This window comes from Chionomys nivalis, chromosome 1 (assembly GCF_950005125.1).
Source record: "Chionomys nivalis chromosome 1, mChiNiv1.1, whole genome shotgun sequence".
NCBI lineage: Eukaryota > Metazoa > Chordata > Mammalia > Rodentia > Cricetidae > Chionomys > Chionomys nivalis.
This window is the reverse complement of record NC_080086.1, coordinates 162,011,459-162,035,878: the sequence shown is the minus strand read 5'-3', so window position 1 is coordinate 162,035,878 and position 24,420 is coordinate 162,011,459. Positions and strand designations below refer to the sequence as shown.

The following is a 24,420-nucleotide window of genomic DNA, read 5'->3' as shown; positions in this document are numbered from 1 at the left end:
TCTGTAGTCCAGCCTGGCATCAAACTCACAGGGATCCACCTGTCTTTGCCTTCTGAATGTGGAAATTAAAGGTGCACATCACCACCACTCCAGCTACAGCTTCAGTTTTTATTGCAAATAGAGTTCATTGTATTTCTAGCTGATGTTTATTTTGATTATAAGGATGCTTTTCTTACTAATGATTATTTTATATTATTACCTTTAATTTAAATTATCATTACTTTGTATAATTATTGATTAGCTTAAACTTGCTACCATTTCTCAAAGAAGTTTTCCTAATTTTTTAACTTGAGATATTAATTGTGGCTACATCCCGAATAATAGCTGATGCTTCTACTGTATTTTAATATTTGTTATCATTCATTCATAAGCTCCATTGCACTTGGCAGTTCTTCCAGAAATATTCACATAAGTGATGATGGTCAGAAACCCTATCATTGCACAATTTTTTTCTTAAATTTGAAGCCCCTCTCTTCTTTCAGTGGAATAATTAACAGTGTCCAGGAATGACTAAGTTATAGTAGGATCGAAGTGTCATTTTCTTCTGTGGAACTGGTACTTAGGGCCAGAGTTTTTCTCTGACTGTCGAAAGAATTGTCCAGGTCAAATCAGGCCTCTTGTCTGGGTTTGTAGCTTGCTCCGAGATGTGGAACTCCGTGACCTGTAAACCTTAGCCTGGGTCCTAGGCAGTTTCTCGCCCCTGTGTGGATTATAGAATTCTCTGCATGGCCGTGGAAATGACCCTCAGTCAGATCTGGTCTGCGCCCTGGTGCTGGTCTGCAGCCTCTGTTCCAGCCACTGTAAGGTGTTGACCTCTCACTCCCGTGGAGTTCCACTGGGTCCCACCCTGAATCTTCAGTGGCCACTGCCGATTGAAGCCACTGTCAAGTGTGGGATAAGGCTTTTTATTTCTGAATTGTTGTGGTGCCTTCCCTGAAAGATGACAGTTTGTAAGTGTGGACTGGCTTCTGGTATCTGATTTTTAAATGACTCTTTTGTCCTTTCATACGGCCGTAGCTACAATAGGACTGGGATAATTCTCGTGAGTCCTCAAAGACATTACCTTCAGTGTATGCATTATATACATTGCCTTGAGTTTTAAAAAATATTTAATGCTTTATTCCGTCTAAATATTTTTAAATTGTAAGTTTCAGTTTATTATTAGTATTGATTGGAAGCTGATTTTTGAATAGTGATTTTACAACCAGAAGTTTTCTTAAATTTACTTTTCAGTTCTCCTCTATTTTATGTAGACCTTGTTGAAGTTTTGTAATATGATAATGCTCTTTCAAAATAAAGATAATTTTAAGGTTTTTTCTAACATTTTATATATATATATATCACTTCTTTCTCATCTCATGTATACACAAAGAATGTTAAGTTTTTTCTCATCTCTGAAAATTCAGTAAGTTTTGAGATCTTTTTTTAAAGTCAATAATTCAACCACAGTAGCTTTTAGAAAATTAAACTACATAGAGTTCAATTTTTATCTAAGCATACAAAATAGTGTGTTAAAATGGAAAATATGGAAATGAGATTTCCTAATTTTGGAACAAGTTGTATACATTGCTAATAGAATTTAAGTACCTACCAGAAACTCAGTTGCCACAATGCGCACATCACACAGAGATGAGCTAACTGATTTCCAGGTGGTTTCCTCATCGGCTGTCTGCTCTTAAATTATTTTGCTATTTTTATCTGGTTGGCAAGTGGCACAGAATCTATCTGGGAGGTGACTTAGTGACACCGTTTAGGGTTATGTGGTATTGCGGTGATGGGGTCGGGGAAACAAGGAGACTTGTTGGGAGTCCACACCGAGAGCGCAGACATGAGTGTAAGAGGGCTGTCTGGTGTGCTGAGAACCGAGATGAAAAACAAGGGAGCAAGTACGGGGAAGCAATGTATGAAAGGGACATAGAGTTTGGAGTACTGGTAATTATTTGTCTCCAGGCTTTGACCTTTGGTATGTGGTACTGAAAGAAACACTTAGAACAGATTGCACACAAAGACTATGTTTATCTGGAGAGTGATTGTTCTTTATAGAGGTCTGTAGACTTTGACATAGTTTACAGCAGTGAAACTGACCTTTGGGGCTTCGTGGACCTCAGTTTCAGAGGTGGCAGATGTTCTGAGTGTCTGCCTCAGAGGCAGCTGGGATACTCAAAGTCCTTTTCTTTTAATCTGCAGGTGTTTGTTATGTGGAAAGAACAAGGCAAGGACTGTTTAATTTGGGAAAATAAATGCATATTTTAAAAGACTGTATAGTTAGAAATGCTAGTATTTTCTCCATAAATATTTAGATGACAGTCATAAAAGTCATTCTGGCTTTTCAGAGCTGTTACATCTATTGGCATCTAAAACTCTTGTCAGTAGTATTCGGAAATAAGCAATGGGATGGCATCCCCTTAATCTTCATAATAGAACCTATGCCACATGCATTCTTTTAACAAGAGTCAGACAAGTGTACAGAACAAAACTGGAGAGTCCCATTCCTATTCTTCTTCTTCCAAATTCCTTCCCTAGAATCAAGGTAACAGCTTAATGTGTGCCCTTCTCTTGATCTTGCCATGTCGTTGCTTCCTCTGTCTATCTTGTCCTGGTGCTTTAAGAACAGATTTACCTCTTACATACCTAGCATGCCTTCTCATCCACCTAGACTCTAGCTTGGGAGAAATGGTTGGTGTGTGTTTCCCTCACTTTGGGAGACGCTCTGCTGGAACACCCAACTCATCCTGCCATTCCCAACTCATCCTGTCATTCTTATTATTTTAATTGTCTTGATATACAACTAAGCAGCCAGTTTAGTGAAACGCAAGCTAGGTCTTACTTATCTGTGTTAGCACTTTTTATCTGGTAAATGTAGAACGTGTGTTGGATGGCTAGATAACTGGATGGATAAACTGAGGATGAGTACATGGGTGAGTTTGATTACGACCTATCTCAAATTTTCCCTAGAATAACATGGGTTGTAAATTAGTAGGTAAGTAACACTTCCCTTCCTGTATTTTATGTAATGGCAGTTCTTTTTTATTATTTTTAGGATGTCTGCAGATGGCAGTATAAATGCTGCTGGAAGCCAGTGGCAGATACCAAAGCCCCTGCATGCTTCTTCCCTAAGAACTGGGGTTATGAAGTCACCACTGTCCGTACAAATACAAGCACAGGTGAGCACTGCCTGAATCTAGTCCTAGGAAGTCAGTGTTTGTGATCCAGCCAAGGTAGCTGCTAAATGAAAGCTAACACAGTCTCTTATTCTCATTTATTCGCCTTAGGGTTTACTGCTCAGTTGAAAAAGCTGTCAACGCCATCTCATTTTGGAAATGATATCGCTGATGCCCTCTTCACAGCTGAATATCAGGCAGCCAACCGTTTTCATTTTAAGGTTAGTGAGGATGTTACCCACTGGATACATCTCTGGAGATAGTGATGCCTTACCCTCTTCCTCTCTGTAGTAAGCAAGGGTGAATGGACAGAGGGCTCCTTTCTGTAGACATCGCTGAAGGGCAGGCATCTCTACAGGACACACTGACTGGATGATCAAAATCTACAGGAGCAAGATTTGGAAATATTTTCATGGGTCACTGCTTCAAAAGCAGCATTTCCATAGATCTACAGAAAGGTGGTCTTGCCCAGAATTGTATTTTCTATTTTTCTCTTCTCAGATCACTGATTTCAATGAGTTACGCTATGAAGTCTCCCATGAAAACATCAACCTCATGAATGGGACTGCTGATGCATCTACTTTGAGCTACTCTGTAGAGGTCATCAAAATGCCCTTCAGCATCCGAATAATACGAAAGAGCAACAAGAAAGTCTTGTGAGTTTCTCCACACTCTTTGTCCATCTTTGAATACAGAATCACCATGTAGCTCACTCTGACATACACAGCAAGATGAGTAGGACATGGAAATGAGTTGAAACTACTTACTAAGTTTCATATGTACGTTTATAGCAAGTATACACGCATGTTTATGTTCTCATGTAATATGGACTAGGGAATTTTATTGTTTGAGTTATTCACACTTGTACACAAACTTTCCTGTCTGCCATTTCACAGTATCATTACCTCTGAATCTTAGCATTAAGCACCTAAAACCAATTTGAGCTTATATAATAAATTTCATGGTATAAAGCATAAATAATATTTTATATTAATATGAATGTCAAAAAAAACCTACACCCAAATCTGGTCCTAGTGTGTTACAGAGAAGTATACTTCACTGCTTTTCTAGAGTGACCTGTGCTAGCAATACTTAGCATCCACAGTAGCACCTGAAGTTGTAAAATTGCACTTCTGTTCTTCCTCTGGTCATAAACCTGTGGTGATGAAGTCCCATCCTATGACGCGCTCCTAACTTCAAAGAATTGATGATATCATGAGAACAGCATTGGAGGCAGCGTGATAAGTGGTGCTAAATTCTGAGGTCACTCATCTCTGAATGCTTGTGAACAGGCAGATGCAGCTTTCTGCAGAGCCAGAGTGCCTCTGTGACTCTTATCCTCTCCCCATTGTTTAGGTTGGACACAGGCATCGGGCCCCTTCAGTTTGCCCAGCAGTACCTGCAGCTGTCTTTCCGACTGCCCAGCTCCAATGTGTATGGGCTGGGGGAACATGTCCATCAGCAATACCTCCACAACATGAGCTGGAACACCTGGCCCATCTTCACCAGAGATGCCACTCCCACAGAGGTGAGGTTATGTCCACCCTCACCCCAGTTTATGGCTCGCAGTCAGGAATACCCACCCTTTGCTCCCAAAATTAGCTGACAAAAATACAACTAGGTTTTACTTTGCCCAATTTGCATAAATTTGTTTTGGGGAAAGCTTGTTATTGGGTTTAATAGACTTTTAAATTAGAAATACAGAAATTAAAAAAACTTTTTTTTGAAAATAAAGTTTAGTAATTACATAAGGTAAATAAGATAATATTAAAAATAACCAGGCAGCCAGGCCTCTTCGTGTGAGCACATAATCACAGTTATTCAAGAGGGTGAAGTAAAAGGATTGCAACTTAAAGACCACCCTGACCTACAGAGTAAGCTCAAGACCAATCTGGGCTACTTATTATGTCCCTGTCTCAAAATAAAAACCATGAAAGGGACTAATTTTTCATGTATTATAAATGAAGAGAGGAAAATACTTTAGCATCTTTTCTAAATGCATTCTTGCTTTAATAATTAAGTATTTAGACAAGAATATCAGTTGGGTACCATGGAGTCTGTAGATGGAAATTTTCTTTCTGCTCTTGTATTGCATGTCAGCATGTTTCAAAGACAGCAGTATTGTCTGTTTCTTTCATTTCATATAACATTTTGAGCTATATTATTGCAGTATATCTTTTCTGAATAGCATTCAATTAAATAATACACAATATTGTGTTTCTCCATTTATTGTGATACCGTCATTTTGGTACAACACTTGATTAAATGCTGAGCAAGTATAAACATGAAATTTTGGTTCCATGAATCTTATTTATTTATTTCGTTTCTTTGTTTATTACAGACAGAGTCTTGTTATGTTGATCGAGCTGGCATGGACCTCATTATATAGCATAGGCTGTTTTAAAAGTAGTTATTTTTTTGTCTCTGCTTTCTAAATATTGGAATTAAAGGTGTGGTCCACCATAACTTTCAGGATAAATATTTTAAACACATAATTCTGTTACTTCTGTTTTTCCTTCCTGTTGACAGGGCATGGCTAATCTGTATGGAGCACATACATTCTTCTTGTGTCTTGAAGATACCAGTGGGGCTTCTTTGGGGGTTTTCCTTTTGAACAGCAATGCCATGGGTAAGAAGCATCTTTTCATATATCTATTTATGTATAGATTTAGGGCTGCTGTTCTTAGTTCTAAGAATTATGTGTATTGTGAGAACCTCGGGTAACAGTCACGTGTTGCACGTATGGTGTTTCTGCTGAAACAAGTACATGATAACATTTAGCCTGTTCAGAAAACCAGCTCAGGCTAGGGACACTTGGCTGAAACCTACTTCAGGGACTTCCTCTGCTGGAATGTTTCTCCTAACATTGTGTGGATAATAGGATCCATTGCTGTACACACTCCAAAGATACCTGTAGACTCACATGTGTTTCAGGCTGTCTGCCTGTCGGCAGCAGTCTGTGTTTGTGCATTGAGTCTCATAGCCACACTCAGCAGTCATCTTCCTTCAGCTTCTAATTAGTGATATGGCAAGAAGAAGCCTCATTGATTTAAAAACATAGCTGTCATATAAATGACTATATATGAGTTATATCTACATATCTATATATAGAAATATACCAAACTCACCTAGTAAGTTTCCAAAATGGTTTTCCTTTGGATTAAACCATTTCTAGTAACATAGAAATTTATTCTAATGTTGCCAGATACAATCAAATTTGCTCTTTGTTCTTATAAGCAACATGAAACAAAACAAAATTTCACTTTGGTGGGTATCTTGTTCAAATTAACGAAGTTCAGATAAAACGAGTCTATGTGATTCATTTTCCTTTGAAAGTTGAGCATAATTTGGGACAATCCAGCTATTCGTGCTTCTGAGAGATGCGTTCCTTCAGAAGATTCTAATCATTCATTTTAACCCTTTCAGAGGTCACTCTTCAGCCTGCTCCTGCCGTCACGTACCGCACAACCGGAGGCATTCTTGACTTCTACATCTTCCTGGGAAACACGCCAGAGCAAGTAGTTCAAGAATACCTGGAGGTATGGCTCTGCCCTCCCTACTGTGGGGCTCTTGCTAGTTTTCATATATTTGTTTGAGTTAACAAGACAAAATTTGAAGTTTTATTAGTAGATAGTATGGATATAAATTCTGAGCTTACAAGTATCCCATAATTTTTTCTTCACTCTAATAAATTGGTTGGACCTTTTCTGGGTCACTGAAGGCACCATCCAGGAAGCCGTGAGAAATGCAAAAGAGCGCTTAATTCTGTTTGTTAGACATGTCCGTTTACCATACGCCATTGTTCCTGTGAGTATAATCAAGCATTCCAAAGACCTGAGATCACAAATCCACAACGAATATTCCATCAACAAATAAATAAATAAGAAAGAATGATACGAACTGAGAGAAAAATCTCTGATTAGAGGGCAGGGACTCTTAGAATAATTTGCAACAGGGTTCTAGTTGTTTTAGAATGTTGTCTTGAGGTACTCAGAAATTTTGAATTTCAAGCACATAGTATTTTTTCACTCATCATACCCTTGATCCAGAAGTTTTTACTCTTTTGCCATTGCCACACACCACTCTGTACTTGCGTGAGTTACCTGCACGCCACTCAAGCTCCATGAAGGCAGAAATGCTGCTTGCTGTGTGTCGTCATACTCTCAGTGCCTATGGGGGACCGTATTATACTGCAAACATTACTAGATTATTGGTGAGTGAGTATTACTGCTTTTTAGGGCCAGAGTTACAGCTCAGGGGTAGAGGGCTTATCAGCCTTATATGAAACTCTGGTCGCTATTCTCAGCACCACTCAACAACAAAACAAAGAGCCAGCTGTGAAGATTAGTGTTAATGGTCAAGTTGAGAGAACCTAGAATTATCTAGAAGATGTGCCAGCAGGAGTGCCTAAGGAGAACTCTCTTGATTACATTAATTATATATCAAGACCTACAGGTGAGACTATATTTTAGATAGGATAGAGGGAGCAAGGAAAGCATCAGAAAGCGTTCTTTGCTCTCTCTCCCTCCCTGCCTCCTCTCACTCTCTCTCCCCTAGATGCAGTATGATCAGCAGCTTCAACCTTCTGCTGCTTTGACTACCGTGCCATGATGGACTGTAACTTGAACCAGAATAAACCCTTTTCCCCTTAGGCTGCTTTGATTGGGGTATTTTATCATAGCAAAAAGCGAAGAAATTAAGACACTACCTTCAAACCAGATACAACCATGACCATTTTCCCATTTCCTCTAGTTTTTAATTTTACTGTTGGAGTTCAGCCAACGTTTTCTTGCCTGCTAGGTAAACACTCTACCAACTGAGCTACATCTCGAACCCCATTTCCTTTCCCCCTTTGTCAGCCTTCCTAGTGCTGCAGCCCTTCAATATAGTTCCCCATGTTGTGGTGACCCCAACCATAAAATTATATCATTGCTACTTCATTACTGTAATTTTGTTGCTGTTATGAATTGTAATGTAAATATCTGATATTCCAGGTATCTGATATGTGACCCTTAAAGGAATCTTGACCCACAGGTAGAGACACACTGCCACAGGATGACATTATTAATCCAATATATTCTGAAAATCCTATATTCTTTTCTGCAGCTGCTGCTGTTGGGAGATGTTTAGTTATTTTAAGTGACAAAAGACTTGAGCTTTGGAATTTTGTAGCAGGAGATTCCTTTTGTTTCTGACAATTTTAGATCTGAGGACTTTATAGAAAGCAAAAAGGAATAAATGATTCAGGTGAACTTGATGTTACCATGTTCATTAGTGTTTGTTATAAATTCTGAGATGCTTTTTCACTTCTTTTCCCAGGTTGTTGGACGGCCATTCTTGCCTTCCTACTGGAGCCTTGGTTTCCAGCTCAGCCGCAGGGATTACGGTGGCACTGAGGGGTTGAGAGAGGTTATAGAACGAAACCGTAAAGCTGTCATCCCTTTTGTAAGTAGAGGTTTTTCTTATCATGGTTTAGATACAGTTTCATTTCTTCCTTTTTCCTTGCATTCTATTCAATTAAGAATGCAATTAAGAAGGAAAAACAGAAAGATAGATCGATAGAGGCACAAACAGCCAGAGAAATTAATATGCTGAATTGTTCATATGCCCATGCAAGGGCAGCGTTTATGGAGCCAAAGGACTTGAATTTTAGTCTTATCTTTTCATATCTCTGTGACATGATGGGTTAGTTAATTAATAGGTGGATTTACTTTAAAAAGTAAAAATTTTACACTTACCCCGGGGAGGGGGGTGAGAAAATACCTTGCATAATGCATCTAGCCCTGAGTGTGAACACTGTCAATCTGAGCTGCAATTTTATGAGTGAAATCAACACATAGTGATGAGGTCAGCAAGAGCTGAAGATGATAATAATGATTTACAGTAAACTAATTCCATAGCAACCTTGCAAAACTCCTTCCAGATTAACTCTGGAGCTCCCTAGTTGCACAGGATTTATGATGTTCAAAGTTCTCCAGCAAATCAAAAGATAACTCCAAGTGTCTAATCGCTGATAAACTCCTCACTCACATGGTCAATGAAGCTGTCAAAAGAATTCCCTAAGGACAAATTCTTCAGGCTTTGGAACTTCAGTTGAGACATATGGCTATGTGTTTAGCATTTGCTGGAAAACTGTCTGGGTGAGAATGAATTTGGTCTGATCTCAGAGAATCCAAGAGGGCAGACACAGAAACCAAATTTCTTAGGAGAAATATTTACACCAGGTTGTTTGGTACTGAGGGAAAATTGATAGGAATTAACTTTACTTTCTTTGTGTATACTGTCTGAAAACACTCAGTTCCAGGAAGAAATAGACCCATATTTTGCCTTCCTGTATCAATTTAGAAAAACTTTCTCAGTTGTGGCTGGCTCTCATTTATCACTATTTTATGTATGAGGAAATGTGTGGTTTACTTTTCCAGGATTGCACTACTAATCAGAAGGGTCAATTTTGTTTTGGTTTGGTTTTGTTCTTGTTTTTGTTTTTTTGAGATCAGGTTTCTCTGTGAAACAGTCCTGACTATCCCAAAACTCGCTTTGTAGACCAGGCTGGCCTTGAACTCACTGAGATCTACCTGCCTCTGCCTCTTGAGTGCTGGGATTAAAGGCGTGCGCCACCACCACCACCTAGCTAGAAGGGCCAATTTGTAGAAATCATTCTTGTGACTCTATTTGTAGTATTTTGGGGGGTCTGGCCTCCTCTGCTTCTGCTGGTGTTACAAAAGCAAATGAATTCTTCTTTCCTGATTAGAAGGTCCCCTCTCTATGGACATGTGTGGCACCTAAGGGCCTAAGTAATTACTAGGGATCAGAGCAGGTGATACCACATTGGGCAGCAAGCCTCAAGCCACATTAAGAACTTATGTGAGACTTTTGTATTATCATGGAGTACATGGAAGACTGGAAAAAGAAAGACTATCCAGAGTGAAGTATCTACACCCAAGTCCTAGTCAGCTTTTATCTCCTCATTCAAGTGACTGGGAAATGAGCTTTAACCGCTTTATATTTCAGTCTCATTAAGAATCGCATCCTGTCCTCACATGTTGATATACAAACATACAAACAATGCACATAAGAGAATCTGGTTTGTTAAATCTCTATATTTCTTTGTCACCTAACATTATTATCCATTCCTCCAGCAGTTTAACAGAGTAAGAGACCCCTTTCTCTTCCTACCAGCTTATATTTTGACTTGCTGTTTGAAAGCTAAAGTGTTTGTGGTTATAAGTTCCCTCACATGCCCATTCAAACACACATTTGATGAATACGTGCTATATAGCCAGCACCCAAGTCAGACAAGTTTGGGGAATCCCAGGACTGTGGCGCTATATGACTTCTATTTTAATGGGTAGGAACTAGAGTTGAGAACTTTCCAATCAGCAAGGTGACTGTTTCCTAGGTTCTAACTGCTCTGAGCTGTCTTTCAGGATGTGCAATACTCAGACATAGACTACATGGACGAAAAGAAAGATTTCACGATTGATGAAAAGGCTTACTCCAATCTTACAGAGTTGGTTAAGGACCTCCATGACAATGGACAGAAATATGTAATTATTCTGGTATGTTCAAACACTTAGCTTGGTGCCTCATTTTTGCTTTAGTTGCAAAAGACACTTACCAGAATGACATTTATACCCTGCTTATTTACTAGAACCCTGGCATCTTCAAGAACCATAGCTATGAGGCCTACAGGAATGGAAGCCAGAGCAGAGTGTGGATCATGAGCTCCAGCGGCTTTGCGGTTGGGGAGGTAATTTCTCAAGAAACTCAAAATAATAGTACTTTGGGTGAAGGTTATACTTTTTATATGAAGATAGGTGGAAATCAAGTTCTAATATTGATACTTTTATAATTTTAGTAGTTTTATTCTATTTTAAACTACTAGATAAAATAATAAAGTAATTAAAATTCTAGGAGATATGAAAAGCTATCCCAGACTCACTAACATTTCAGATAATAGAAAACAAATATGCCATGGTAGAAAATCATTTTAAGTCTGACTGCCTCTCAATGTCTCTTCCCTGAGATGTCAAATTCAGCTTCAGTATTGTAGCAAGTAGCTCATGATGAATGTAGAATCCAGTTCAGACAATACATTTTTTAATTTACACAAAACTTATAGCTAAAGCCCAGGCTAGACTCCATGGTATCAGTTTAAGGAACTGGAATAAATGAACAAAGAACTGATTTTCAGAACAACAATCCTTGTAAGACTATGTACTTTCAGAGGATTCATGTCACTAACCTTTAATTCCAGTTATACATAAAGTTAGCCCAGATAACTGAATTGTGTGAAATTCATAACAGTTGGTACATAATTTCCAGAAACCCATGTCATAGTGTAATATTTATAGTTCCTGGGCTGTTCACTTTCCAAAACTCTCTTTTTGGTGTTTAAAGCCTGTCCTTCACTCTGCTCACTTAGTTTATTTCCTTGACTTTGTTCATTTGAATTACTTTTCCTTTTCATTGCTCTTAATTCTCTATTAAGCTACACAAAGTTCTTCATCCAAACCAAACCTGTAGTGAGGAGGTGAGCAGGCTAGTTTTTTGTCCTGCCTGGTTCCCACACAGCTAGCTTTACACCTGAAATAACAACACACAAATTGTATTCATTTAAACACTGCTTAGCCCATTAGCTCTAGCCTTTTACCAGCTAACTCTCACATCTTGATTTACCCATTTCTATTAACGTGTGTAGCACCACGAGATGGTGGCTTACCAGGAAGATTCAAACCTATATCCATCTTGGGCCAGAGCTTCATGGCGACTGCCTGACTCTGCTTTCTTTCTCCCAGCATTCTGTTCAGTCTACTCCGCCTATCTAAGCTGCTGTCCTATCAAAAGGCAAAGGCAGTTTATTAACCAATGAAAATAACACATAGACAGAGACCCTCTCATATCACAAACTTTTGCTTTCACTGTTAGAGATGAATCTCTAAAGCACCAGATAGACACATTTTCATGCAATAATAGAGATCAAAGGCCACCATCAAACACAAATTGTGGTTGCTTAAAAGTTATCCCCAATTGGATGAGTCATTTTAGTAGGGTGGGGTGTTTGGATGGGCTTCAATGAAGAATTTTTATGATTAAGACAAGTATTACTTGACTGCTTCAATTGACCAGTGAATAAGGTGAATCATTTCTTCTAGGGCATTAGATGATTGTAGCAGAAGCAAACTGTGGGGTGTTGCAAATAAATTGGGTTACAGTGGAGTTAGCTTGGCTCTCTTATGATGCTGTTGGGATTCTGTTGCAAAACCTTGAGATGTGAAAATTGCCTGTATTATTACTTGATGTCCATCAACTAAAACAAAGAATCAATAGCCTAACACATTTAAAAAGGGAATTTTAAGGTTTTTTGATTGCTCACCTTTTTGTTATTTATTGTTATTGTTTTATTATTATTTGGTTTTGGTTTTTTTAAGACAGGGTTTCTCTGTGCCCTGGCTATCCTGGAACTCATTCTGTAGACCAGGCTAGTCTGAAACCCACAGAAATCAGTCTGTCTTTCCCTCCTGAGAGCTGGCATTAAAGGCTTGTACCACCACAGCCAGCTAATTTTAAGCTTTTATCTTCTGTAGTAAAAATTGTTCGCATTTTATAATGGCTCTTGTTAAAGCTGTTGGATGCCAAAACAAAACAAATATACATGAATATGGAAAATTGATTTGTAAGGAAGAGGGGGTTGATGGATTGGGAAGAAGATGAGGGAGGGGAGGGGCCAAGAGTAATTAGAATGCATTGATTATGTGTCTGAAAATGCCAAAGAACCCCTTTTTTTAAAAAAAAAAATTGCGACAGGGTTTCTATGTATAGCTCTGGCTGTCCTGGAACTTGCTCTGTAGAACAGGCTGTCCTCGAACTCACAGAGATCTTTCTGTCTCTGCCTCCCGAGTACTGGGATTAAAGGAGTGTACCATCACAGCAAAGAACATATTTTTTAAATTTTGCACTTTACTTAAATATAACCATTAAATTATACAAATATAAAATTATTCCAAATTCCCAATCTATATTATAGAGAAAATCAGCAAGAATATTATAGTTTGGTTTATGTTTTTGGTAAGCCAGATGTATAATAATTTGGCTATTTATGTACCTTTGTGTGTTTGTGGAAGGTGCCTAGACTTACAGTTTGATAGATATAGAAAAGACAGAGACACGGCATTGTACACTTTTGATAGGAGTAGGAGTAACATTATTTGAGCATTTATAAAATGTTGTTTATATGATGAAATCAGCATATTACTTATAACAATTGCTCAAAACAGGTTTATATAATCTTAAATTAACAATAGATTCAGCATGCATAGTCATTCTCTTAAAATATTAAACACTTGGATGGTTCAGAATTTTATTTTAATTTTTAAAAGTTTATTTTTTGAGAAATTTTTTATGGCTACATTTACATTGTTCAGCACCTCTTTTTCCAAACTCCACCAACTTCTCTGTCCTCAGCTCATTCTCAAATTCATGGCCTCTTATTCTTTAAATATATCTATATCTATATTCCCAAAGATTATGACTGTAATCTTCTGAGGCTATCCAGTGTTTTTCTTATGTACATGTGTTTTGAGCTGACCACTGGGACTGGATAACCTATCAGGGGCATCATCGCTGGGGAAGACTGATTCTTCCTTTATCAGCAACTGTTGATCGTCTGTAGCTTCGTATAGGAGTCGGTCCTCATGACATTTCTCCCATTCACCTTGGCATGCCGATTGGTGTTGTCATTGCACAAGTCTTGCTATGGCAGCCATGTTGTTGGTACTTCATCGGTACAGCTTCCTTGTTACATTCAGAAGACATTATCTCGCATCTGCTAACTGGACTTACAGTCTGAAAATACACATTTTTAGATAGAAAAGGGTATATCATGGGCTTTCATCTAATCAGTAGGCTTTTCTTCCTTTTTTCCTTCCTTTGGATCCTTGCAAGTATTTTATTGCAAGTTTGGATTTTGCTGGCAGAAAGGCAAATCTGATTCTAAATAATAAGTAATCTGAGGTTTCTGGTAAAATGAAATAGCAGCGAGCAATTTCATATACTACCACCACTTTGCACTTTGTTCTACAGAGTTATCCAGGAGAGTCAGTCTTTCCAGACTTTTCCAACCCAGCCTCTATTCCATGGTGGACCCAGCAGCTCAGTGAATTTTACAATCGTCTGGAGTTTGATGGTGTGTGGATTGTAAGTTATTGTTCCAAATTCAAATATCCATTGGACGTGGACAAGACAAAATTTCTTATGGATGTTACCCTTGATCCATAATAAAATACTTTGATTGACATACTGGCATATATAATTTTTTTTGTTTCATGTCCAATATACATCCAGGAAATTGGGCTCCTAAAATATCATATTCTTATTCTACATTTGCCACCAACTGATTGTTCCATTTTGATAAAGTCCTTTGTTTTCTTAAGGAATTACTTTTTTAAAATTAACTCTATTTCTGCTTGTAAGATGGCCTCATTAAAGGTGATGGCTGCTAAATTTACTGCATTGGTTTATGAAGAGTTACTCATTAAAAACAACTTAATGAGGGCTTTGTGGTTTCTGTTATAGACAACTGAGGAGGTATCTTTTAAAACTTCAGCAAGATTAGACATTATTTTATTTTTAATTCATCTTAAAAATATATTTGACCTCAATTATAATCTTTTATTGTTCCTCAGTAGAATATAAAATAGAGAAAATTAAGAGAAAGAATATTACCCTGTCCTTAGCAGTTAAAATATGTTGAAACAGTAGCACCAGTCATAAAAATTTCATAATTTATAAGGTAAAGATCAATCTTTGAAATTATATATCTTAATTAGTAGATTAAATAAGTATATAAAATTAAAATATGCTCAGTACTACTTAGAACTGTAATACAACTTTGATACAATATAATCAAGATTTCTTATTTTTATAAAAATGATACAAAGGCCAAGGAGAGCTGGAGAAGCTGTTTAAAATGCTGAAAACAGCTAAGAGGAGACCTGGATATCCTGCTTCTAGTTATAAGCACTTCCTGCCCAGCTAATTTTATATTAATACATTTTCCACCTTGTGCATTTTGTCTCTGAAGGAAATGGATGAACTCTCTACACTTCTTCAAGGTTCCAATGTCAGGTGTGATTCGAATGACTTGAACTCCCCTCCTTTCATTCCCAGTAAGTGTTCCTGTTTGCCTGCCCTCCTGGAAACAGACACAGTCAAATAACTTTAGGGCCAATCAGCCTGGCCAGGAGCAATTAGCTTCCCAGCCCAATGAATCCCCAGACATCTGCAAGACTATATGGTACCTCCTGGCCACGACTGCCTTTTACTGCAAGGGGCAGCATGTGGTTAAAGTGCTAATCTGATACCCCTGCCCCATGTTCCCCCAAACTCTTCAATTAGTAGCCCTTCCACAAGAGCTCTACTAGATTCTTTTATCCAACTCACTGCATTCATACAATTTCTGGAAGAAATTTTAAGAACTCTAAGTCTAAACTACATATCTACAATTCATATTATCTCATGTTTCCCTCCCTCTCCTTCCCATCTCTCCTTCCGTCATCCTTTTTAGTAGCCGTAGCTTAATGATTTTCTTTTTTCTTTGTGTGCATTGGTGTTTTGCCTACTTGTATTTCTCTGTGAGGGTGTCAGATTCCCTGAAGTTGGAGTTACAGTTGTGAGCTGCCATGCGGGTACTGGGAAATGAACCCAGGTCCTCTGGAAGAACAGTCAGTGCTCTTAACCACTGAGCCATTTCTCCAGCCCTAGCCATAGTTTAAAACATCAGTTCTTCCAAGTTTAATGGAGATTGGCATTAAAGTAGCTTTTCTTTTTACTTTAAACTTTATGAGAATTTTACAATATTTCATAAGACTTTATTGAATTGAAGTAAATCTATAATATTTTTCTTCCTTTCTATGTCTCTTTTCTCATTAGTGATAAAGATTAAGCCTCAGTTGCTCTTTCAATGTCTTATTTATTGCTCCTATTTCAAGTCAAGAGTGGTTTCCTTATCTCCCGAAGAATATGTGCATTTGCATGCCAATGAGGTAGTGTGTTAGTCACCTTTTTTTCCTTTTGTGACAAAATTCCCAGCAAAAACAGTTTCAACAGTTTCTGGAATGAAGGCGTCATCATTCTGGCTCACAGATAGGAGGAATATCATGCATCATGGCAGCTGTTCACCCCTGTAGGAAGGCAGCGGTGAACACTGCTACTCATCAACCTCTTTATTCAGTTTGAGTTCTCGGGCCATGGGATGATACCACCCACCTTCAGATCTGCGCTCCTCAGTTAAACCTCCCTGGAAGAACAGACAAACCCTGAAGTGTGTCTCACAGATCTTGGATTCTAAACCCAGTCAAGTACATAGCTGTACTACCACGAACGCTCTGGATCTGGTCTGAAAAGTTGACTATTGGAGATAGCCATCACTGATAGACAGTGTAGAGTAGACTACAGTATGGGGAAAAGGAAGCCCCAGGGTCTCAGTGTATCAACACTATCAAAGTGTGTACTTTGTTTAAGTCACACTGTAGTGAGGTATGCGTAGCCTGAATCCAAGCTGAGGACCAAAGATACTGCTTCTTGCATTGTCTGGTTCTCCCACGACAAAGGCCTTTGGATCGAACATCATAGGTGAAGGGGGAGACGGTAAAGAGGATTTGATGAGATGGAGGAGAGGTTTTTTTTTTTTTTTTTTTTTTTTTTTGCCAGAATCTGACCTCATAGGCACAGGTCCAATTCAAGAGAAGTTTATCTTCACAAACAAACCCCTGAACATCTAGAATAGTACTGTGTGGGTGGGCATCTGGACAGCCTCTAACAACTTTGTCCTGGTTGTCCACCCTTTATAGTCCACCCTTGGTCCTGAGACAAGGTTTAGTTGCTTCTCATTTCCCCTCTGGCCACTGAAGGAGTGCTGAATTTCTATCAGTTGAAACGTTTAACCTTTTGCAAAATCTTCATGATCACCTAACAACTTCATTCTTCTCTACCGAGTCTGGGTTTTCTACGCGTTTTATTGTCATTCTAGATCAATTTATCACTTTTGTTTCTTAATTTCTTAATATTCTTCTTCTTAAGTTTTTTGCTTTTTTTGTCTTTCTGTGTAAAACCTCATTACATCACTACCCACTTGCTCTGACATACACCTCATTTCACCCCAGAGTCCTTTGCTTATTAACATGAGACTAGCCTTGTTCCCTCCCAATTGAGCCATTTTCATGATTTTATGACCACATAGTACATGTTACCATGACAATGCCACAAAGGCAACTACCTTTGGCCTTAGGAAAATTTTAATATTCCACTCATAATTAACATAGTTGTGAATCTCACAAACTGCCAGACACATAACTTTCCTTACAGCTTACCATTCAGTTAAATCTCCTGCTCCAAAGAGAATATGCTCCTATTTGCATCACTCTTCCTTGAACACTGTGCATGTAGTCCTCTTAGATTAAGTGTACGTATATAGACAGTAGGTGCTTTGTGTTTAATCTCAGATCCAATGCCCAGTGCTCCAATGTTCAATTGAGAGGGGTCCTCAGGTGCCTCCACTTGCTACCATGCTTGGTGAGCTTTGGAGAATCAATGGCTGGTTCAGCTTAGTCCTGATGTAGGAAGCAGTAAAGAGTAGCATTTAAAATGAGGAAAGGGTTTTTCATCAAGCGGGGATTGGTGAAGGTACAGTAATTAGGAGGAAAAGGGTTGGGTGTCTATTTTGTTGCAGTTTCTCAGCGGAGATTTGTCGAACTGATGTTTTTTCTAGGTGTCCTGGATGGCTCACTGTTGGTAGGAACCCTCTGCATGGACACAGAATTTTACTCAGGCCTTCACTATGATGTCCACAGCATCTATGGCTACACCATGTCAAGAGTCACAGATTTGTAAGATTTTGCTTGTCTACCTGGTTCTGGATTTGGGAAGGTGGGTGGTAAAATGTGAGAGGTGACCAGCAGAGGGGATTCTCTTGCATAAATATGTTGTTGAAGTTTTTGCGTGATTATAAGAATACAGAAACTGGCATATAGTAGTACTCAATATGCATAAAGTTTGGTTTTTCTGTGTAAGTTTAATTTTGATTTGTTTTGGGCTAAGGCACATTGTCATTTCAACGATAATCACAAGCAATAAAATATAAGGCAGTTGGGGCTCACATTTCTTCTATTTTCTTGGAGAGAAGAAAGATAGAGAATGAGAAGAGGAAGAAGGGAGGGAACGAGAAAAGGCAGAAATGAGAAAAGACAAGAAATATAATCAAGAACCAGTGTTCTTCTTGGGGTTTGCTTTCACTGCCATTAAAACATATGCATTTTCTGGACAAAGATGACAAAGATTCTTTCTCTCCTGGTCAGCCTAGTGTAATAGAAAGTCATGACAGTGTTGAAAGCCAGACAGATGGTGTCTGTCTCTCCTACCCTTCCTCTGCCTTTGTTCTCCCCCACCCCTGCTTCTTTTTTTTTCTGTCTTCCTCCTTCATCCCCTCCTCCTCTCCTTTTCCTATCTTTCTTAAAAAACAAACCAAACAAACAAGACTCTGTTTCCTCATCTCCACAAAGACAGAACTGCAATGATGTTCCCATCAGTCCCTTTCTGATCTAATATGCCCTCCCTGCTGGATACTTGTGTCTACGAGTGAGGGTTGAGTGGGAGAGTGAGTGAGTCGCATGAGTCAGAGAATGGTGAGAAGGAAAAAAGGTTTTGATTGCTTCACTGCCATTGTCTCTTGGTGATAAAGGTGCTATAAAATCATAATTGGCTTGGTTAGAATGTTCCAAGAATTGTGGTTAATAGTTAAAAAGTAACTATGATTCAGTAATAACTAGGTGTCTTTATGGCATGCCTTAGCTTGGGAAAGCAGGTTAAATTTCTAGAAAACAGTAAAGATAATGGACTTGGCCTTTGGACATGAGGTACTGTTATACTTAAAAAGTAAATGTTTGAGTCACTCTTAGTTACTTCTTCAGACCTGCATTTCGCCTGCCAAAATTCAAAACTTTTCATTCAGTGAGGTCAGCACATCAGAACTGGAGGGGTGAATCTACTGAAGGTATAGCACAATCTTAATTGAAAGAACAGTTTGGGGACAGCAGCCAGGAGGCTAGGCTGACAGAGGGAACATCTTCTTAGAAACCATGAAATGATCATAAATAGGCCAGACTCACACAAGGGAGGAAGAGAAATAGAAAGATCTCCAATAAGTTCTATTTCTCTCTAAACTGTCAAAAGGATGCACATTGTCTAGTTCATACTGCATAAATGACTTCTCTCAACTGTAACCTCTCAACTGCTTTCCTGATCCTGTTTCGGTTTCATTTCGTCTAGGCTGAACACATCTTCCTTTAATCTATGATTCATGGTGCAATAAAGATAATGAGGGTAAAGAGTCTTTTTGTCCTCACCAAGATGTGGCTTGAACTTGATCCAGGATTATATTAGGCAGGGTTATACGCCAGGCAGTAAGGACTTCCTGAAAGGATGCAAGGGAAAAAAACAGTTAGAGTAGATGGGACCAAGATCCAACTCACTGTGATATATGTGTGGCATACATCATCCTCCAAAAGAGCCTGACCAAAATCATATCCAACAAGATGTAGAATTCACAAAAGATGTGATCAGGAGTATAAGAGTCTGAAGTAATTTCTTTGGAGGCTGGAAATGATCTGTATTATCTTATACAGGATGTTAATCCTTACTCAGAAGTGAGAGGAAACAATTAAAATGGCAGATTTGTTTGCAAACCTAGGTTTTGATATTTTGATTTTGTTATTTTCTATTAGGATGAAAAACCCATTGCTGCATTTGGGATACACTGGGTTCTAAATGATCACAGATCGCCTCACACACAACTGACTGAATTCTTTTTCAGGGCCCTGGGTACTGTCTTCTCACCCAAGAGGAACTTCATCTTATCACGTTCTACCTTTGCTGGGTCTGGCAAATTTGCTGCTCATTGGCTCGGAAACAATGCAGCCACCTGGGATGACCTCCGATGGTCCATCCCCAGCATCCTTGAGTTTAACTTATTTGGAATCCCCATGGTAAGCCTCATTCTCCACCTTGATCCTTTGTTATTCTTTTAATTACTATTTTTAAGGTGTTTGTAATGATAAGGAACATGTCTTATTGTCGACATTTTGGCAAAATCAATTTCTATGTGTGCTGCAAGATGGTTCTGAAGACAGAACGATATAAATGTTAACATTTATAACATTAGTTTATCTTCCATACAGTCTCTGTAAGTAGAAAATAATTACTATGAACCAAATGTATGAGTATAAGAAAAGAAAATTCTGCCAGGAAAGCACCAGTGAATAGGAAAGGTGGAGACTGGGAACTGAATGATAAGAAAATACCTTTGATACCAGCATCCTGTCTAGAAAGTTTGCTCAGTGTATCCTATAATGAGAATCCTCTTGTTTCTCTGGTGCTTGCTTTGAGAGTTTGGGGTCTTTTAAGTGTTAAATAATATCAGAAAAAGATCCTCTTTCCTTCTCTACGTAAGAATATAGTGAATGATTTTGCCTTGCTAGTAATCACTTGTTTCCATGTGTGCTAATTCTCCAGGTAGGGGCCAACATCTGTGGCTATAGAAACAATGTCACAGAGGAACTCTGCAGAAGATGGATGCAACTTGGAGCATTTTACCCATTGTCCAGGAATCACAATGGCCCTGCGTACAGGGTGAGTTCCTAAAAGAAGAGTTCTTGAATGATATCCACTTGCTTTTAAAGAGGGATTATAGAAAATTCTACATACTGGCCTTCACTCCTCAATCATGAAGCTAAATCCTTATGAAGCTTTACCTTTAGAAGCTAAATCTTGAGTGACATGTCTAAAAGGGAGGGTACAAGGATGAAAATGTAAGAAGGATGAATATTTATATATTTAATTGCTGTCAAAGACTCATTCACAAAGGTGAGAACTTTTGGCACATCTTCTGTGCTGGTAATGGGGGCATGGGAGCTTATGCCTGTTAATCCCAGCACTCAACAGAAAGAGGTGAGAGGAAAGTTGCAAGTTCTAGGTCAGCCAAACCTACATAAGAAGACCTGTCTCAAAACATACAACGACGCACATGTGGGGCCCTGAATTCAATGCCTAATACTACCAGCACCACCAACAAAAGCTAGGCTGCTTCAATCACTTGTTATCAACATGTACAAGATAGAACACCAGGAGATCAATTTTTATATTAATGTAAACTATTGATAAAACTATTACTATATCAATATATTATGATAATCTACATAATAAATCAATATAAATATTAATATAATATGGTAAAGATTTCTTATATATAAGAGAGAACAAGTAAGATTATGGTTAAGTCAGTGACCTAAAATGTTCTTTACCTGGTTATAACATCCTGATTTTTATGAGTAGCTTGGGAGACCCACCCTCTATTACTTCCCATACCATTATCCTTTTTACCTAAAATAATATTTTTTTTGATGGCCAAGTCTACAGAAATGTTCAAAGTTTTTCTTAAGGTGTTTATAATGCAACAGGAACAAATAACGTGATTTTCTGTTTATTTTAATAAAATAAGTTGCAATTGAAATATTTCAAACTGAATGGCTTTGGTTTTAATAAGCCCATTAAAACAGCCTTGGAGATAACTAATGGGTAAAATGCTCACAGCACAAATGTAAAGAACAGCATTAGAATGGTTCTGGTAAAAGCTGGGCAGGTGTGGCAGTGGCCTGTGATTCCAGCATTCCAGAGGTAGAGGCAGGGGACCTCCAAAACAAGCAGACTAGATAGACTGTCTTAAATGGGGTTAGGGTTAGTTCTAGTACAGCAAAAGATCATGCCTAATAAATAAATGTATCAAGGAAGACACTCAACATCAACTTTGGCTCTCCATACTCACATTCAAACAAGGATGTGTGTATGTATGTGTATGTGTACGCATGTGTATGTCTGTACATGTATGTCTGTGTGTGTGTGTGTGTGCATTGCTAGTTTTATGTCAACTTGACACAAGATAGAGACATTTTGGAAGATGAGCCTGAATTGGCTGGCCTGTGGGAAAGGCTATGTTGTATTTCTTGGTTGATGATTTATATAGGAGGACCCAGACCACTATGGGCACTACTACCCATAGGCTTCTGGTCCAGGACTTTGTGAGAAGCAAGGCTGAGTACGTCATGAGGAGACAGTAGGAGGTACTCTTCCCCCATCTTTGCATCAGTTCCTGCCTCAAGTTTCTTGATTTGAGTTCCTGTTTTGATTTCCCTTGATAATTGACTGTGGCATGAATGTGTAAGCAAAATAAACCCTTTTCTCCCCAAGTAGCTTATGGTCATAGTGTTTTATCATGACAATTGAAAATCCTAATATAAGCAAGAGAGGTCATGATCATAAGGAGTAAGCTCACAGAGACTTCTGAACTAAGCTTCTGGGAGCTCATAAACTCTGAACCAACAGCTAGGTAGTCCGCATGGGACAAACCCAGGCACTATGTATATAGGTGACAGTGACTTAGTCTTTTGTGGTGTCCCTAGCAGTGGGACCAGGACCTGTCCCGATAGATGTGCTGGCTCTTTGGAATCTATTCTCTATGGTGGAATGCTTTGCCCAGCACAAGGGGGATGAGTTTGGTCCTGCCCCAACTTGATATGCCATGCTTTGTTGACTCCCATGGGAGGCCTTCCTCCTTCTGAATGGAAATGGAGGAGGAGTGGAAGGGGTAGGGATAGAAAAGAGGAGGGAGGAAAGGAGAGAGGGGAAGCTGTGGTTGGTATGTAAAATAAACAAATAAAATTAAAAAATGTCCTAATTCAGACAATATATCTGCACACAAGAGAACATGTATACACACATACATATGCCAAAAAAAAAGCAGCTCATTTGTGTAAGTTCATGATTATTTTGGTTAAGGCTCTTAACTTTGTGCAATGACACGTCTCTTCTGGTGGAGAGATGCGGAGTCAATTCTTCAAAGTATTTTATTCTTGGATTCCTTTGTTAATTTGTGTTCTGGAGACAGACTGTTTCTGAATATCTAAGCAGAATTTAGGGCATGGAAGGTAGGTGCCATTCACAAAATATGGCCTGTCATGACTCGTGAAGATAAGTTCACTCAGCTCTCCCAGGTGACTAGGGTAAAGAGCTAGGAATCTCCTAAACTAGCCTTTTCCAATGGAATTATAACAAGAACTATGCATGCCCTTTTAAATTTAAATTTGGACACAGCATATATCTTGTGTGGCTCAATATAGATACAGAATTATCATTTAACTAGTGTTCAGCATAAGGGATTAGTAGTTGAGTTACTTACATTTTGTTACAAGTCTTCAAAACTCAGCCTGTAGTTTCAGCACACTTCAATTTATGTGTTGAAGTTGTGGAAGTTGATATAGATATAATCCCATAAAACAGTGAAATATCTAATGGAAATAATACTTTACATTGATTCGGCCTCACGATTTGCACTTAAGTTAATCATCAGTCAATTAGGGAGAACTGGGTTTTTCGGGCTTGCAAAACACATCCCAGGGTCTCAAACACCACAACACCCATCACAGTTCTGCATTTTCTCAGCTGGAAGCCAGATGATGGAGGCTGAAGAATACTATTTTCTTTTGTGTTTGGCCCCAGTATTTCCATGAACTCTACGTTAGGGTCCTAGAATGACTGTATTTGGGAAAGACTTGGGCCTTCTATAAAGAAAAATAGAGGAATAGATTCACATAATTTTCTCCAACCTTCTGTTTTTATCATGTGATACAGGATGAGAAATGTGATATATGCATCTTTCAGATCTTTTGAGCAGCAAAGAGAGTGAGAAGAGTGAGTGCTACTGCTGATGGCAAATGTCACCTCTAGTTTTTAGGAAAATTAGATTTCGTTGCTGAATGGTTCTTTGTTCTTTGATAAAAATCTGCTAAAAATCTGTTTTTACTATCTTTCTAAATGTTGTGTTACTATACTAAGGAAAATACAAAGACCATTGTCTTTTTGGGTGTAGAAAATGAAGCTAACTATGAAGGTTAAAATAGTTACAGAGGCAACTACACACACACACACACACACAAACAAAAAGCCAAAAAACAAACAAAGAAACCCAAACAAAAGAACAACAACAAAAAAAAAACCTTAGAAATTTCAAATTCACAAAATTCCAGAGGAAAAATAAAATCGGAATGTAGATCATAGTTAGGCAATGCAAATTAAGTAAACGAATTTTTAAAAATTGTAAAACTAAATTCAGATGAAATAATTATTTTTGTTATCTCGTAAGTGAAATATAAAC

The 24,420-nt window shown here is 38.4% G+C and overlaps 1 protein-coding gene across 1 annotated transcript in view; it reads left to right on the top strand.

The window, feature by feature from the left end:
- Positions 1-24,420, top strand: part of Mgam2 (maltase-glucoamylase 2 (putative)) — a 75,981-nt gene that overhangs the window by 5,164 nt on the left and 46,397 nt on the right. Inside the window, exons 3-16 of the mRNA XM_057792906.1 lie at positions 3,041-3,164; positions 3,273-3,382; positions 3,663-3,817; positions 4,518-4,689; positions 5,691-5,790; positions 6,588-6,700; positions 8,481-8,606; positions 10,589-10,720; positions 10,813-10,911; positions 14,244-14,357; positions 15,244-15,328; positions 17,929-18,046; positions 20,029-20,200; positions 20,727-20,843. Of these exons, the coding sequence (XP_057648889.1) occupies positions 3,041-3,164; positions 3,273-3,382; positions 3,663-3,817; positions 4,518-4,689; positions 5,691-5,790; positions 6,588-6,700; positions 8,481-8,606; positions 10,589-10,720; positions 10,813-10,911; positions 14,244-14,357; positions 15,244-15,328; positions 17,929-18,046; positions 20,029-20,200; positions 20,727-20,843 (1,737 nt within the window). The remainder of the gene's footprint in view (positions 1-3,040; positions 3,165-3,272; positions 3,383-3,662; positions 3,818-4,517; positions 4,690-5,690; positions 5,791-6,587; positions 6,701-8,480; positions 8,607-10,588; positions 10,721-10,812; positions 10,912-14,243; positions 14,358-15,243; positions 15,329-17,928; positions 18,047-20,028; positions 20,201-20,726; positions 20,844-24,420) is intronic.